At 38.0% G+C, this 17030-nt stretch overlaps 2 protein-coding genes across 2 annotated transcripts; both read left to right on the forward strand.

Annotated features, from left to right (window-relative positions):
- The first annotated feature begins 2855 nt into the window (after positions 1 to 2855).
- LOC133744812 (ras-related protein RABB1b-like) lies at positions 2856 to 5996 on the forward strand. The gene is made up of 2 exons (XM_062172854.1): positions 2856 to 3298; positions 5825 to 5996. Exons 1-2 carry the CDS (start codon positions 2856 to 2858, stop codon positions 5994 to 5996), a joined length of 615 nt encoding a protein of 204 aa, XP_062028838.1.
- Positions 5997 to 7915: 1919 nt separating this feature from the next.
- On the forward strand, positions 7916 to 8725 carry LOC133706594 (ras-related protein RABB1b-like). The gene has a single exon (XM_062132123.1). The coding sequence runs from the start codon at positions 7964 to 7966 to the stop codon at positions 8576 to 8578; it is 615 nt and encodes a 204-aa protein (XP_061988107.1). The 5' UTR covers positions 7916 to 7963; the 3' UTR covers positions 8579 to 8725.
- Positions 8726 to 17030: the final 8305 nt, after the last annotated feature.

Genomic DNA, 17030 nt, shown 5'->3' on the forward strand with positions numbered 1-17030 from the left:
ATTTGGGTGTGCGGCTGTTGGTGCTAGGGTTCTCCTCCTGTTGGTGTTGTGAAGAGAATATATATATCGGTTCTCTGTGAGAGAAAGAGATCAAATGGGTGGCTATTTCGTGTGGAGGAGGAAAAGGTGAATGGGATAATGGGACACGTGGCAAGGCTACAATGGTTGAGGGGTGGAGGTGACGTCAGAAAATGAAAGAGGAAGAGCACGTGGTGCTATGCATTTTCGCAGCAAAAGAAAGAAAGAAGCGCTGCTCCCTCTTGCATGATTAAACCATAGTGATTAATTGTACAGCTGCCATGTGTCATCTTCTGAGTGGCTGAGTTCAATTAAACAAATAATTGCTTGATTGCAACATGCCTCTCCACGTGATGTTGCTCTGATGATTAAACCTCTATTAATTAATCATTATCCAATGATTAATTAATGAAAAGAATAATTAATTAACAGAAATTCTTCTTTTCTTCATTTCTTCATTATTTGCTTCGATTTCGCGCCAATTTCTTCCGATAACCGTGACTCCGCTTATTTTCTACAAATAAATAAAAATGGGTTAATTACATTATAATTGGCTCAAGGATTAGCTTATTTCTAGTGTTTTAGATACAATTACAAGCATATAAATGCGTGTAATCATGGCTGTTGAACAGACACCGCCGGCAGAACACCAGCAGATCAAATAGCCCACCGCCACAACCCCAATCCTTGAGAGCCCGAGCAGAAGAATGATCCCTAAGCTGTGACTCCCTCCGCCACCTGCTGTTATGTGATCCGAAACCACATTACATCCAAACTGCCCATGATCTGTGACGAGATCCAAACGGATCCATCCACAAATCTGAAATCCAGATCGAGTGCGCTCTCAGCCACACAACGGAAAACCACCCTCGGCCACGCACCCACCTTCTGTGCAACCACCGCCGCCACCTGAAAACAATGCAAAGGAAGGCCTCCCAACCCCCGTCTCCGATCATCTACACAAATATCCCGTCCGGCCGCACTCGACACACGCCAACGAGGCCAGAGGCCAAGGCAAGCATGGCGGCGCAGCCGGATGAGCGGACTCTCTCTCTTAGGGTTCTCGCTCTCTCTTTTTTGAAAGGTATGTTGTATCACCTTTTATAAAATGGTGGATCTTCTATATACACTTTATAGAATAAATATTGAGCAACTTATTAGTTGGTAGAAAATAATACTAGGCGAGCTCTGTTTTTATGCCGTGATTCAGCGAAAAGCGCCAAAATTTTTGGCCAAATATTGAACTTCCCTCTCGAATGAAAAAGAAAGATATAGAAGGCCGATCAAACTTCCCTCTCAAAGACTCTCTCTCTCAAAATCTCCTCCGCTCCCAAAACCCTAACCATTGCTGCTGCTCCTCCTCCACTCGCAACCCTTTTCCCGCCACCCAGCCTTCCTTCCTTGTTTTCTTCTGCGGGACCGCCTTCGATCAACAGCGTCGTCGAGGAGCTCAAGAATTTCACCACTCGCGTTGCCCAATAATTCCCATTTCCGGCGACGGAGCCGCCGAGATTGTCCACGTCCTCACAGAGACTCATTATCTCAAATCTCCTTTTCAAATTGGATTTTGGGAGTCCGATGTCGGCGGTGCAGGAATATCCGCCAACAGCTGAGGTGATATCCAGAAACCCAATGTCGTCACTGCGATGGTCCTCATAACCGAATAGAGAAAACCAGCTACAGCTCGTCGAACGCGAAGACATTGATGATGAAGACGACCTCTTCGAAGCGATCGATACGAGTAAGCTGCACAAACGTTCGGTTCCATTCAATTTCCATTCAAACGTTCAGTTTATATTTCGATCATTTTGCTCTGGTAATTGAATTCAGTTAATTTTCAAATTCCCGATGGATTTTCTTAGTTTTTTCTCGACTTCTCGCCGTTATTGGAAGTAAATTTCAAGCGAAAATTGCTTCAAAAGTGACTAAATCGAAGTTCTAATGGAGCGATGAGATTTATGTGCAATGATTGCTCAGGGAATCAATGCCGGAGATGTTGAAGCTTCAGGACGCAGGGATCTACACGTGGCAACTTCACCAAGAAGGTAAAGCCAACTTCACCTCTGAATTTTTGAAATTGTAAATGTTCAAGTTGGATTTCCTTACCTTGATTGTTGTTTGGCAGAACTTGACTGGAATTAAATGCTTATCTGAGACAAAAGTCAATAAGATTTGTAAAGCTGCTGAGAAGATAGTGATTAATGCTCAACGTACTTGTCATAATCTGAATCCATTGTCTTCATCAGGTACTTATTGTTAGTTTCATAGTTTGTTTAATTCTCTACAAAGCAATTCATTGGTGTGTGTGTGTGTGTGTCAATACAGCTTCTAGCACAATGACAAGTCTGTGCATTACAATTTATTTTTTGCACAAGTATTGTGGCTAGTGCAAGAGGCTCAAGCACCTGTTCGATATTCACACTGGTTCAATCTCTTCTTAATATCTTCAATTAATCCATGTTATGTCCTTGCTTGGAAATCTGCAGAAGTATCTTCTCGGAAGATGTTTTATAAAACGTAGAGACGTAGCTATACTTCAGCTAGTCTAACCGACCTTGTATAATAGAAAGCAAATGTTGGTAATTTTCCTATTTCCAAATGGATTTATGTTATTTAGTCCAGTTTTATTTAGCTTTTTTATTCATAGTTGGATTATGTTTCCTAATCCTAACTGGGTTTGATTCAGTTCATGTACGTATTGCCTATAAATACCTCAAAGATGATGAAGAATAAAATTATAGAAAGTTTTGGTTAACTAATCTCAAATTATTTAACAACAAACTCTTACAAGAGAACAGAAGGGAGGACAGACATTGTCTTCTTCCTCGCTATTAAGAATGTCTTACGTCTACCTCTTCAAGTACATCATCATTGGCGACACAGGTGTAGGGAAATTGTGCCTGCTCTTGAATTTCACAGACAAGAGGTTTCGGCCCGAGCATGATGTCACCATTGGTGTTGAGTTTGGCACTCGCATGGTCACTATTGAGGGTAAACCCATCAAGCTCAATATATGGGACACTGCTGGACAAGAAGCTTTTAGATCCATCACTATATCTTTCTACAGAGGAGGAGCTGGAGCACTTCTGGTTTTCAACGTAACCAGGAGGGAGACATTTAGAAATCTCACGAAATGGCTAGAGGATACAAGGCAGCATGTAAATCGTAACATCACAATCATGCTCATAGGGAACAAGTGTGATCTTGCTCATAAAAAGGTTGTCAGAAGAAAGGAAGGGGAGCAATTCGCAAAGGAGAATGGACTTCTATACTTGGAAACATCGATGTAATGTCCCGAACCTGAATTTATCGATTTACTAGTCATTTGGACGGTAAACGACCTTTACTTTCATTTTTTATTGTCGTTTCAGTACTTTTAGTGGCCCTAAAAGTCGACTTTTTGATCGGGTCAAAATTTGATAAAACTTTCTTCAGGAAAATCGTAGAGGGCGTTAAACCGAGCGCGTGCATATGTGGTACGTAAAAATAGGAGTTCATATGCGAAAGTTATGGGTGAAATATGGAAGTTATTGTTCATGGTAAATTGGGTATATATATGGAAAGTTACCACAGTAGGTTTCCATTTCCGGAAACCATTTCCGGAAACCCACTCGGTAACTCTCTCTCTCTCCTTCCCCGACCTCTCCCTCCTCTCCCCGTCGGCCTCTCCCTTTTTCCCTTCGATTCACCGCTGTCCGGCCACCAAACGATATGCAACCGGCCATCCTAGGAGCGTCTCTTCCTCCTCTACACACTAGTGATCATGGGTTACGGTGATTTGGCCGGAAAACCCCAATTCGAAGCAAAAACCTTCACTGTACCAATTCGGTGTTTCCGACCAATTCTTCCAATTCCGGCCACCAAACCAAGTCCAATGGAAGCGCCTCGGGCCATTTACCTTTCCCCTCAAGTTTCATGCATCAATTTGCAGTGTAGAGGGAGAATCAAGCAAAAACCCGATTCTAGGGTTTTGAAATTTCTGGAAATTTTTCATCGGCCGATTTCAAGCACTTCAAGGTAAAATTGGAACTTATTGTAGTTGAGAAAAGTGTTAGGCTTTTCGAATAGATGTTGTGGCTGAAATTTGGTGGTCGGAGGTGGAGGTGGCCGCCGGCGCGTGGGCTGCCACTGTGAGTGGCTCGTGGAGGTGCGTAGGGCTGGTTTTTAATTCCTGTTTTAGCCCATTTAAATCCTATAATTGTTGTAGAACTTGTAGATGTGAATTTGTTTGAAAATTGGAGAAGTTTTGTGTTGATTATCAATTTTCAGAATTTAGAATTCAATTATCGACTTACGAGAATCCGACTGTCGGATATCTCTCGGTTCTGCCTTGGAACCTTTAAATTAACGAATTGGCATTAGTGGTAAAATATGGGTTGAATCCGAGAAGAAGTGTAAGATGATTTATGAGGATTTTATTTTGGGAATCATATTTAATTGTTGAATAGTTATTCACGGAATATAATTGGGTACAGGGCGATGTACTGAGCTATTGCTCAACGAAGGAACTCGTATGCGTGATCTCCTAAATAGTATTGTGAGTGGACTTTTGTTTTAAAATAATGTTGCATGCAATTATTTTCCCGAAATGATGATTCCTTGATTTATTTATTTATCATTTTATTTATCGAGCATAATATTTTGCTTTGGATTATAATTTTGGCATTGTTTTCCATATGAATTTCGGTGAAATTATTATGCTCGGTTTTGGATTTATGAATTGCTTTCAGTAATATGAATTGATTTTCGGAGATTAATTCTGATTTATCTCGATTTTGATTTGGGAAATGGATTCGTGGTATTATTTTTGGATATTGAGCTTTCGATGTTTATCTCCGATATATGATTATTATTTGAAATTATGATTTATATTATTTTCGACGAATTATTTTCCGAAATATTGAGGAAGCTTTATGGATTTATGAATTTACTGGTTTTCGATTGTTTTCCTCACCATACTCGGGTCGTTCGGTTAGTGTCTCCTCCTCACTTACTTTGTAATTGTGAGTGGCAGTTGAGGTGATTTATTCTCCTCCTCACGTGAGTGGTAGTCGAGGTTATTAGTTCTCCTCCTCACACAATCTATGTGTGAGTGGCAGTCGAGGGTAGGTAGAGCCTAAGGGGCTCCTTTACCCGTATGGTGATATTTCTTCCCCATATCCTATTATTACTTGACTAGCGGGGCTAGTCCGATTTCTCTTAACCAGCGGGGCTGGTATGTTTTCACGAGATTTTGAGTTTAAGGAAATACGTTTTATAAATGTTGCATGCATCAAGACTTTATAAGTTTAAATACGTGGGAAAGTATTCAAGTTTGCTTCTTTTAAATTATCTTGATTATTTATTTTTGTCCAATCACACTAACGTGTTTTTCAATACTTTCCCCTGGGCCCTTCGGTTTCAAATGCCTAGTTTGCAGGCGAAATTAGTTAAGGTCGGGCGTACACGGGTTGAGGCATAGTTGTCACTGCTTCCGCATTGTAGGATCTATCGATCATTCACCCTCTTTATTTTTATTCCTATTATACCTTTTGTTTTAGAATTGCTCTGATAACCTGTGGGATTAATATTATTAAGTTGAGATTTGTGTAATGTGAATTGGAAGATGTTGTGATTTGGGGAGCAGGGTGGCTCCAATAGAATAAGGATGGATTGCTTAGAAGTGTAAATGTCTTTCTACAAGTTTTGGGTAGTCCATTTTTAGGGGAAGTTCTGCCAAATTTTTAGTAGAATTTCTTCTAAGGTGGGCCCCGCAGGGCCACTTTAGATTTCAGGGTGAAATCTGGGGCGGGTCCTGTCAATCGATATCTTCAAAAACTGCTCATAACGTTGGGGAGGCTTTCATAAAAACTGCTGCAAAGATTCTTCAAAATATAAGTGAAGGCGTGATCGATATGTCGAATGAGACGCCTGGAATCACTATTGGATATGGACTACCCCAAGGTCCATCAGGTGCAAATGATGGAGTTGTTCCTTGATAGGGTAGATGTTGCAGCTAACTAGAATAGAAATAGATTATGTACTCATTCCTTTTTCTAGTCAGCAGCTAGAGACATGGTGAAGTATAGTTTTTAATTTTTAATTTTTTAATTTTTATTTTTTTTGGGCTGAAAGATGAGTGAATGAGAGGAATAGCCTCCCTAACACTCTATTGAATTAATCAAAGAAAAAGTGAATAATAAGAGAGGGGGACTAAACCAAAACGTCTCGAAGCAAACTAACAATGAAACAAAACTAGCAAAACCAAAACTAAGGAAGACTCAAAAGGTCACTATTACAATAGGACAAAATAAAAGGAGGAGGCACATCCTAGCAAACACTCTATTGAATTAATCAAAGAAAAAGTGAATAATAAGAGAGGGGGACTAAACCAAAACGTCTTGAAGCAAACTAACAATGAAACAAAACTAGCAAAACCAAAACTGAGGAAGACTGATCAAAAGGTCACTATTACAATAGGACAAAATAAAAGGAGGAGACAATAAGACAAAATAAAAGGAGGAGGCACATCCCAGCAAACTAGTTGAATTAATGAAGTACCGTGATTACTCAATGCATCTGCAACTTTATTCCATTCACGAAAAATATGAGAAGATCAAAAGATCATATTTGATATGCAACTTAAACAATTAAGCCAACGAACACGAAGTTGCCAAGGTATAAGCAAGGGAGAACGTAGGTAGTCTAGTACAATTGATGAGTCAACCTCTAACCAAATGTGCTTCCAATCATGAACCCAAGCAAGTTCAATAGCCGTTATAACTACCAAAACCTCAACCGCTAAAGAATTAGAAATGTCAATGTTGGAAGAAAAATCACAGATAACCGCACCAAAACCTCCAACACCGTCTGTTATAATGTTTTAATATATACCTATCCTTTTTTAAAAAGCATACCATGTTTTGCAGAAGAATCGTTACAGATGATTGAACAAATTTCCTCCAACATTTGAAATATGATGCATCCATTTATGTATTATAGTCGTTCCCACAAAACCAAAACAATTGAAATGATAGAAGTGAACTTTCCCTCTTCATTAGGAAAAGAACATTCTGTCGAGGATTCATGCACGCAAACTGTTCTTACTTGCGTTAGTTGCGTACAATGATCAACATTGACTACATTATTGTGATACCATTTTTCATCCAGACTTAAATAGCATAATTCAAAGAGCTATTGTGATAACAAAAAAAGATGCAATTTTTTTTTTTTATGTTATAACTTTAGGTTAATTTGTACATGCAATCAATCAAACTAATTTACGTCAACACCTGGGTAACAATCTCAAGTCCCACACAGGAGACTTGGTGAATCAAAATAATATCTAATCTAATAGTTAAGTACCATGGACTAATTGTAGAAACCAATAATGTGATCGAGGATAAATGTTGTTTAACCTTGTGTAGAAAATACACATCATAAATCAGTGTTTTAAAAGGCGAGGCGTTTTGCCTAAGTCTTATGCCTCAAAAGCCTTTGAGGCCTTGAGGCGTAAGCTCTTCGCACATTATCTTTTAGAGTTTAGGATTTAGGGTTTATCTTCTAAAGAATTAGTGTCCTACATTGACAATTCTTCTCTAAAATCTACAATGATGTTTATACTTACTTAGTAGCATATAAACATTTATTAATATATAATAAATACAAAATTTGTTCTGATCTTCATGAAAAAAAAAAAAGTTTTTTAAAGGTAGCCTCAAGGCAATTTGGTGTGAAGCCTCGCATGTCTCACGTCTGAGGCGTGCCTCAAGACACGCTATTTTAAACACTGATCCTAATTGAATTATATTATTAGTTTCTATTAGGTTTTCTATTCCAAGTTTGATTCTAATTGCAGCTGGATTCAATTTAATCTATAAAACCCGTACCTTTGAGATCATTATAGAGGTACGGTACTGCAAAAACTCAGAAGACAGGAGAACGGAGGAGAGACAATTCATTAAACATGTTGTACGACTACTGTTTAAAGTACATCATCATCGGCGACACAGGTGTAGGGAAATCATGCATGCTCCTGCAATTCACAAACAAGAATTTCCAGCTTGCGCATGATTGCACCGTTGGTGTCGAGTTCGGCTCTCGCATGGTCACTGTGGAAGGTCGTTTAATTAAGATTCAGATATGGGACACCGCCGGCCAAGAGTCTTTTAGATCCATCACTAGAACTTACTACAGAGGAGCAGCTGGAGCACTGCTGGTTTACGACGTAACCAGGAGGGAGACGTTTAAACATGTCGCAAGCTGGATAGATGATGCCCGGCAGCATGCAAACCCTAACATGACATTCATGCTTATCGGAAACAAGTGTGATCTTCATGATCGAAGAGTTGTCAGCAAAGAGGAAGGGGAGCAATTCGCCAAGGAGAATGGGCTTTTGTTCATGGAGACATCTGCAAGAACTGCTCAAAACATTGAGGATGCCTTCACAAAAACTGCTGCAAAGATTCTTCAAAATATTCATGAAGGCGTTTTTGAAGTATCAAAGGAGTCATCTGGAATCACGGTCGGATATGAACTCCCCGGCCTAGGTTCCTCAGGTGGTGGATGTTGCAGCTATTAGAGTAGAAATAGATTCTTTTGTTCTAGCCATTTGCAGGATACCTTTTTTTTCATTTAAAATTAATTAAAATGTCACAAGATATAAATGTTCTTTATTTATGATCCTCATAAATATCCATATATCATCAACATAGTCAATTTGAACAAATTTGTTTATGTGTGTAAACTAAAGTAATTAAGACATTGGCGGTTCGGAATTCATCACAGTTTTTATGCTACATAAAACTAAGAAGAAAATAACTTGCTCATGTTTGAAGTTATGTTGATTAGTTAATTCATTGTAAAGGTCACATAATTGATAATTCCATGGACAATTGACAAACTTCCCAAAATCTATATCGTCTTAACTCAAACGATGCCAATTACTGAGCCTAGCTAACACAGAAGCCGGCCATGTGTGTAGATTTTGTGAACACTCTAATTCTTATGCAACTTTTTTATACTTGGGCTTACTTTTAGTTTCCTCAGATATACATAGGTATATTTTATTACCTCGGGAGGATTCTTTCTCGAGGAGATTACTCAAATCTCTCTTCGAACAAATCTCACCCCGAGCAAATCTTCCTTAAAAGGTTTCGCCATAACTAGAATCTCCTCGACGAGATATTTCCCCCTAGACAAGAAATATGCTCTTCGACTAGATATTTCTTCTTGACAAGAAATATGCTCATCGACAAAATATTCCCTCCTTGACTAGATATTTCTTCCTTAACAAGAATTATGCTCCTCAACAAAATATTCTATCCTCAAACAGATATTTCGTCCTTGACAAGATGTCTTCTCATTGTGTTTCATTGTGTTTATAAGTTCACTCTCAAAACTACAGAAGGCTCAATCTCATGCATACTGCTGAAGTAAATCCCTTTAACAATCCATTAGTAATGCACCCTGTTATCACTACCACTCATCTCTTGCATTTCCCAACATTATTCTTCTTTCTATTCTTTTTTATCAGTACAAGAGTTTACCTTGAGGTTTATTGGCAGTACTCTTCTTGGTGTTTGTCTTTGTGGGAACATGTTAAGGGCATATTGAAACTTTGACATTGAAGTCTCCGCAGGTGCTGAACCTCGCTCAATCTATGAGCTTATGTCTATCAGTCTATCTCTATCTGTGAGCTTTCTGTTTTTGTATTCATTATGTTTGCTAGCTGTAGTATTTCTTCTTTAATTTTTCCGGAATTCCATCAGTCTGATCCCCTCACCGAGCTCGAGCTCTCAGGCTGCTATATATGTAAAGAATAATTCAAAGTAAATTAATTGAGAACCATTGCATGACATCCATCTATGGTAGACCTGGAAACAAAAAAAACAGTTTACATATCTCAACTTTGCTTTGGTTCGTACTTCATGCAACAAGAAATGCACCAATCTCGATCTAGATTGCAAACACAATTCATATGGTGCTACAAAGAGAACAAAGTGGTGGCAAAATATTGATACTCAGTTCAATACTAGATGCAGCATGGTTGAGTCATTGATGAAGTTTCTCAACTCCAGATTTCCTCTATAGAGACCTTCATAAAGATCAGGCCTGTCTTTTAACTCATTTATTAAATCAGTTCTCACCTTACGCCAATATTTTCTACTAGGGGTGGGCAAAAACAACCGGAAAACTGAAAAACCGACCTAAACCAATCCGAACTGGCCAGTCCGGGTCCGGTTTCTACAAAAAAAATTGTAAAAATAAGGCGGTTCAGTCCGAACCACTTCAGATCCGGTTCGGTCCCGATTCTGCGTTTTGAGATATTTCAAAGCCCGGTGGACCTGAACTACTTAATTATTATATTTTTATTCATTTTTTTATGGGGTCTTCTATGTGTTCTCACCTTCTCAGGACTTCCATCTCTCTCTCTCTCTCTCTCTCTCTCTCTCTCTCTCTCTCTCATTATTCCCTTTTCTCAGTCTGTCCATTTTTACTGACGAAAACCAAAAACAAAGATCAAATCTTTCACCGGAAAACCAATTCAAACCCTTCATCTTCTTCAACCCAGAACCAAAGATACCTCACCTGCCTCACCGTCCACCACAGCTGCCTCTACGACGCCTCCAGCCACGAAATCAAAGTCTACGATCAAATCCGAGCGACCCCAATCCTAGCCTTCATCAGTTCGAAAACTCAATTCCAGCCTTCATCAGTTCGAAAACCAACCTCTCTAAATCTCCTCTATCCAAACATCCTCAAGCATCCCTCGATCCCTCGATAGATCCAATAAGCAATGAGGAGTGACAAAGGCTGGATCCGATAGATCTGGCTCGCGGCAGTGGCGGTGTCGAGGTCCGAAACACTGAGGTCTCCTCCTCGTCCTCTCTGTCTCGCTTCTCCTCTCAACCATGGTCTCCTCCCACTTCCAATTGCAATCTGTCCATGGTCTCTGTCGGACTGAGGCACTGAGTCTCCTCCTTGTCCTCTCTTTTCTGTGGCGTGTTTAGGCCCGAAAGCTCGGAAACCTGACCCAAAAAATTTCGGTTCGGGTGTACTCCGGTCCCAGAGTATGGATATCACGTTTTGGGCCCGGCCTGAATATGTTGGGCTCGGTCCCGGTCCCTGTAAATATAGTGCCGGTCTGGGACCGTGCCCAGCCCTATTTTCTACTAGATGCAAAATCAGTGTCCAGCAATATATTGCCTCATGCCAAAGATGAATTACACTGTATACTTTTGAGTTACCTTAAACCTTGGATATTTTGAAGTTGGCTTGTTTGGCTGTACAATAGCACATGAAAAATTACTTTATATATATATAAGAACTAATCAACTATTATCAAACTCAAATAAACCATTACTTAATTTATATGTATCATACGTACCTTAGTTTTCCCAACTTGACCATTTGCTTTCTTTGTTTGTGACTTGTTTGGCTGTACAATAGCACATGAAAAATCACTTTAATTATATATATAAGAACTAATAAACTATTATCAAACTCAAATAAACCATTACTTTATATGTATCATACCTTAGTTTTCTCAACTTGACCATTTGCTTTCTTTGTATGTGATGTACTAGTTACCTTTTGAACACTCGGTAGTTGGTACTGAAGAATGATTTTCACTATCTGATAACAATGTATCTACAATCTCAAACCCGGATGGCCAATGGCGTGTACTAGTATCTACCTTACTTGGACAACCTTTGTTTTTGTCTTTTCAGCTGGTTCCCTATGTAAGGTACAACCTGAAATCATCAACTCATCGATCTTCAGAAAGATTTGACGTTTTGTTTTCTCATCTTGTACTTCAGCCCACTTTGCTAATCGATCTAAATATTCTTTTACAGGAATCTTTTCAGGTACTTCCGAGTTTTTCATAGTTGTTCCGATCTCTAACTTTCTCCAGTGACAATGCACAAATGATCGATATTGGGATGGGACGGTCACAACGCTTATATTCAACTATCCCATGTGCACAAGCTAACCCATGCGTTTTACGAATATCACAATTGCATAATACAAGTTTTGATCTAAAAAAAGAAGAAGAAAAACTCTAAAAAGACCTCACTGCAGTTCGAACCACAGTTGAAATGGTTCAATCACTGTCAGACTACCTCACTACACTAATGCACATAGGATATGATTTATGTGCAAAGTGTATATATATACATGAACTATATTGAAAGTCAGATGTCCAAAGGCTCTCCAGCAGCCGGCGACCTGAGGCGACTGCCTCAGTTGTTGGCAACCCTCAGGGCTGGCCCTCATTCCTCTATATCTAGTAGAGGCATCTCCATGCTAGATTTCAGCCTGGGGTTTACAAAAGTTAAAATAAGTGAAGAGTTTGAATCCTTCTTAAGAATGCAAGAACATAGTTTATGACAAGTTGAAAACTCAAAACATATGAACAATAAGCCTTCTCTACTGAATTCACATTTATGTAATATAATTCCTGACCATTAGAATTCGCATGGGCAAAGTGATCCTTACAAACCTTTAACTGTATAACAAACGCAGAGGCAAGGATTGCTAGCAATTGTACCAACAGCAACAAACTTAACATAGTTATTGCCATTCTTAACGAAATAATATGCACAATTTTCATTTTCTCAACAAAACGATAACGAAGCATCTCTATATTCTCCTATTCTTCTTATTACCACAGACCTTTTCACAAGTTTAGGACAAGATGAGAACTCAAAAATGTGAAAAATAAGTGAACGAGATGCACCATTTTCTTGTATTTTCAAAAACCCTGTAATGCATACACGCCACATTTATTGTGTCAGTACTTGGAGCTCATAGCTGACTATCTTGGTTACTCTAGTGCTGCTAAACCCTGTTGCCTATTACTGTAATTTTAGTTATTCGGTTGTTGGTTTATGGGATAGTAAATCTCAATAATAATAAACATTAGAACTGAGCAATTATAAGAATTGAAAAACACATTAATCACATACTTGTTATTGCACAGAATATTTGATCATGTAGTGGTCTAGTGGTAGGTATGAGTTGTGTATGCTGTTTATATAAAACATTAGTAAAGTTGTATCAGAAATGCACTATGCACTAAAGATCCAATATCTAAGTTAGAATTAGCTAGCAGCACTTCTCCTGTACTGATCGTTTAAGAGAAACTGACAACTAAGTGCAATTAACAAAGGAAGCTAGAAGAAAATCTCCAAAGACAAGAAATCTTCAGTCACACACTTCCTGAAAAGAAAAGACTCAATACTGCAACCACAAAAGGTGTACTTCCTCCATGTCTTAAGAAATATATCACAGCTCTTTAGTTCCAATAACGATTACAAACCCTGCCAGTAAACTAATTAGCCCAAACAACAACTGAAATTAAAAACCTAAATTTTGTAGTAGATAAAATTCCGTCAAAGATGGAGAAGTCATACCCCAATTGAGTGTTGATCAGAAACACAGGCCAATATAGGATCCATTACGTTGTCGATAATTTTCTTTAGAACTATGAATGTTCATCAGTCAGTGTCGATCGTTAACTGTTTCTAACTAGGGTTCTAAGTTTGCATCTTCATTCACGTAAAGGAGAAAAAAACTCTAAAGCGGGATAGTATACTCCAACTATGGTTCTTTATTTTTGATATAAATGTCTCTTTTGATAATTGAATGTACCCATAAAATTTGATGTTGGGTATATAAAAAAAGGGATGTGTATCTACTATTTTGCAATGTGTGAATATAATTTCTCTAAGCTAATACATACGAAGAGATGGGTGATATATATCCATAAGAAAGAAAATGAAAATACAAGCAAAAGGAAAGGAAAACACCTCTTCACACGACATGTGCCTCAACACCATAAAGTGACATTATGTATCTGTGACTAGCTATAAATTCAAAAAATGTTTTGGAGTGTGTAAGGAAAAGTGAAGTCATACATGAATACATTAACAATATAAAAAAATTTACACCGACACATGTAAAATTGTAAATAATAGAAAAAATGTTTCGCATGCGTAAATGCATTCATTCCGTACGCATAATGTTTCTGTAAAAATGGTAGTCTATATGAAAGAACATGAAACTCATAAGGTTAAACCAATCACATATTGCTTTATTGTTTTGAATTGTAGCTTGAATTAATCTAACAAATTTTTTTCTTCAAATAATGGAAGTCCCAAGGCATGGTTTCTTTTAGCTTCCAATTAAGTTGCAGTTAGTGAAACATTTTTGAATTTTTACTGGTCCCAGCTTTGGAACGTTCAAGGTCAGTTAGAGGTTACAGACTCTCATACATGGTACAAAACTACAAACTACAAATGATAATTTAGGCATTCCTGTAGTATTCAATCTCCACTGGCACAGCCCTTGCAGCCACAATGGACGCATTCTATGACCTTCTCCTCTCTTAGATGCTTGGGCACTCGGCAAATGCATGTGATGGCAAAGTTATGATCCCGAGGCTGCATGCACCTTAAACAGCAGAGGCGTTCATAACCAAGCTTCTTCCATTTTGCAATTAGATTGCGGTCAGCGTAACCTTGGTCCAAGCAGAACTCATACAATTCCTTGGATGTTTCTTTTCTGCGATGGTAAAGGTCAAAAATGTAGCGGCTCTTTTGATGTGCAATTTTGAAAATAGGCCATAAGGTCTCACATTTTCTCTTACCATCATGATTCATGAGTGTCATTCACAGCTTCTCTCGTCTTTGCCTGAAGTTCACGGAGAGTAGGTGTTAGAGTGGACTGAGAATAGTTACTTAAAGCATAACAATTGTCATTTAAAAGCAGGATAAATAACATGAGATAATTAATAAACTTAAACTTGGTGATATCTATCTAATATATTCTGTTTAGATAAATACAAGAGGCTTATGCATTTATCTTGTGTAACAAGATAAATGAAGATATGTACATGCAGTAGAGTTGGATTGAAACTCTAACTCCTTGATGGGACTGAGCTTAGAGTGGTCCACTTCTCTGTATAAATAGGAGTCCTTGTGTTCACTCAAGATACGCTGAAAATACAGCAGCAATACCATCTAGCTTTTCACATATTGAGTGCTTCACAGAAGGCTTTTATTGAGTTCCTCATTCCAGCTGCACTCTGCTCATTTCCAGATGGCTCTCCAAGCAACTGAAAAAGGTTGGTCTCCCAAGTCTTCTTATCATGCTTATATCAATGTGTATCTGATATGTTCTGGTGTATGCTCATTGATATGTATATGACATGTTTATATGTGTTTGTGATGTTAAATGATTGATTGTATATTCTGTGGCAACAAGTGGTATCAGAGCCACGAGTCATTTCGCACAAATCGTTGTTTGCATGTTTTGTTTATTTTCAGAAATGTTTCTTTTGTTGGAAATGAAATGAAACAAATCATTTGGGTTTAAACCCATTTCTGGACCCAAAGAGCATGACCCAACCCTTTTTAAAAAATAAGCGATCTTCTTGACCCGCAACCTTATTACGGACCCTCACTTAAACAAAATTCATCGTTGTCTTCTAATGGTCATTTTTCTGGAAAAAAAGAACGCTGAATTGGGGCTAAGGGTTTTCTTAACAAGGCGAGATTGTTTTTGTTGAATTCGGATTACTCGGCTCGAATTGAATGATGATACTTTCTCAGACTGGTTCGATAACATGTTGTATGTATAGAATTGCTTCCGCTAACAATTGTTTTGCAGTGCTGGAAAGCATCCGGGTATGTTTTTTGTGAAGATTGAAATTTCTGTTAATTTCACTTTGAATTACATGTTAAGAACCCTAGAGCTCTCCTGGGGGGCATTTAAGCTACTAGGTTGGTGCCCAGATGAAATTTAGACTTCGAATTGTTTGATGATTGTTTTTCATGTTGGTTGATTATATTTGCTTATATGTTGAACGACATGTGGATGAATGATTCCTTGAAAATTGCTTTCAATGAGATGGTATGATTATATAATTGCTTGATGAAAAAAAAAATTGCAGATTGTATAATTGCTTGATGACATGATCATAAATCCACTTGTGAGAATTTTTGACCTTTAAATGATTGTAACTATCTCCCCGTTGCAAATTTGATTGTCAAGTTTTTGTATTGCAAGTAAAAGAGAGCTCCTAGTAAACACATGTTTATGGTCTGGAGCATATGGATTTCAGTTTCAGTTTTTGAATATCAACTTGAGTTTTTTTTTAATTTCATATTGCATACAACAAAGAATTTTGGAAAACTTTTGTTGATTGTGAAGATATTAAAACTGAAACATTGCATAGATTGTGTTTAGATAATGATTGTATCATCCACAGATGGCTATTAACTCTACATCGTTTAAACACAAACTGTGGTTTTTGTACATATTGTATTCAAACATATAAAGCATAATTAGACATTTTCTTTTTGCCAAACAGGTATTGATTTGTCTATTTATATCGTGTTTGTTTTCAATATGGTACAATTAAAAGAAAATCAAGAATAGCATGTATTTTGCCACACAGGTACTCTTGCTATTGAAAAACGAATTCAGTCTGCCTAAATTTCTATATCAGTGTTTCTGATATGCATATTGTAACTTAATGTGTTATGCTGCTGATGGTTGATGATATTTATATGGTATGGGACTCTGAATGTCTTGTTTACAGGTTATAATTTCATTGCTTGTGACCTTGAGATTATTAAGGTTTCTGGTCATTTTCTTGTTTTGAATTTTAACTAAAAATGAGACTTAGACCTCCCTGTTTTCTTTATTTTCAGTTTTGAGCATCAACACCATATATAGTTTAGCTTAATGGTAGTAACTATAGGAAGTGGAGGACTGACCTAGACCTTTATTTGCTTGACCAAAATGTGGACTGGTGCTTAACTGTGGATGAACCTGTAGTAACCAATGAGAGTACAGACCAGGAAAAGGAACTCCACAAAGATTGGGCCAGGGCAAATAGAATCTGTAGATTGTCTATTATGAAAACTTTGTCTGACACAGTGAGGGGTGCCATTCCTGAGAAAACCTTAGCTTCTGAGTACCTTCAAAGCATAGCTGAGAAGTTCACTACCAACGACAAAATA

The sequence above is a fragment of the Rosa rugosa genome, chromosome 4 (assembly GCF_958449725.1).
Source record: "Rosa rugosa chromosome 4, drRosRugo1.1, whole genome shotgun sequence".
Taxonomy (NCBI): Eukaryota; Viridiplantae; Streptophyta; class Magnoliopsida; order Rosales; family Rosaceae; genus Rosa; species Rosa rugosa.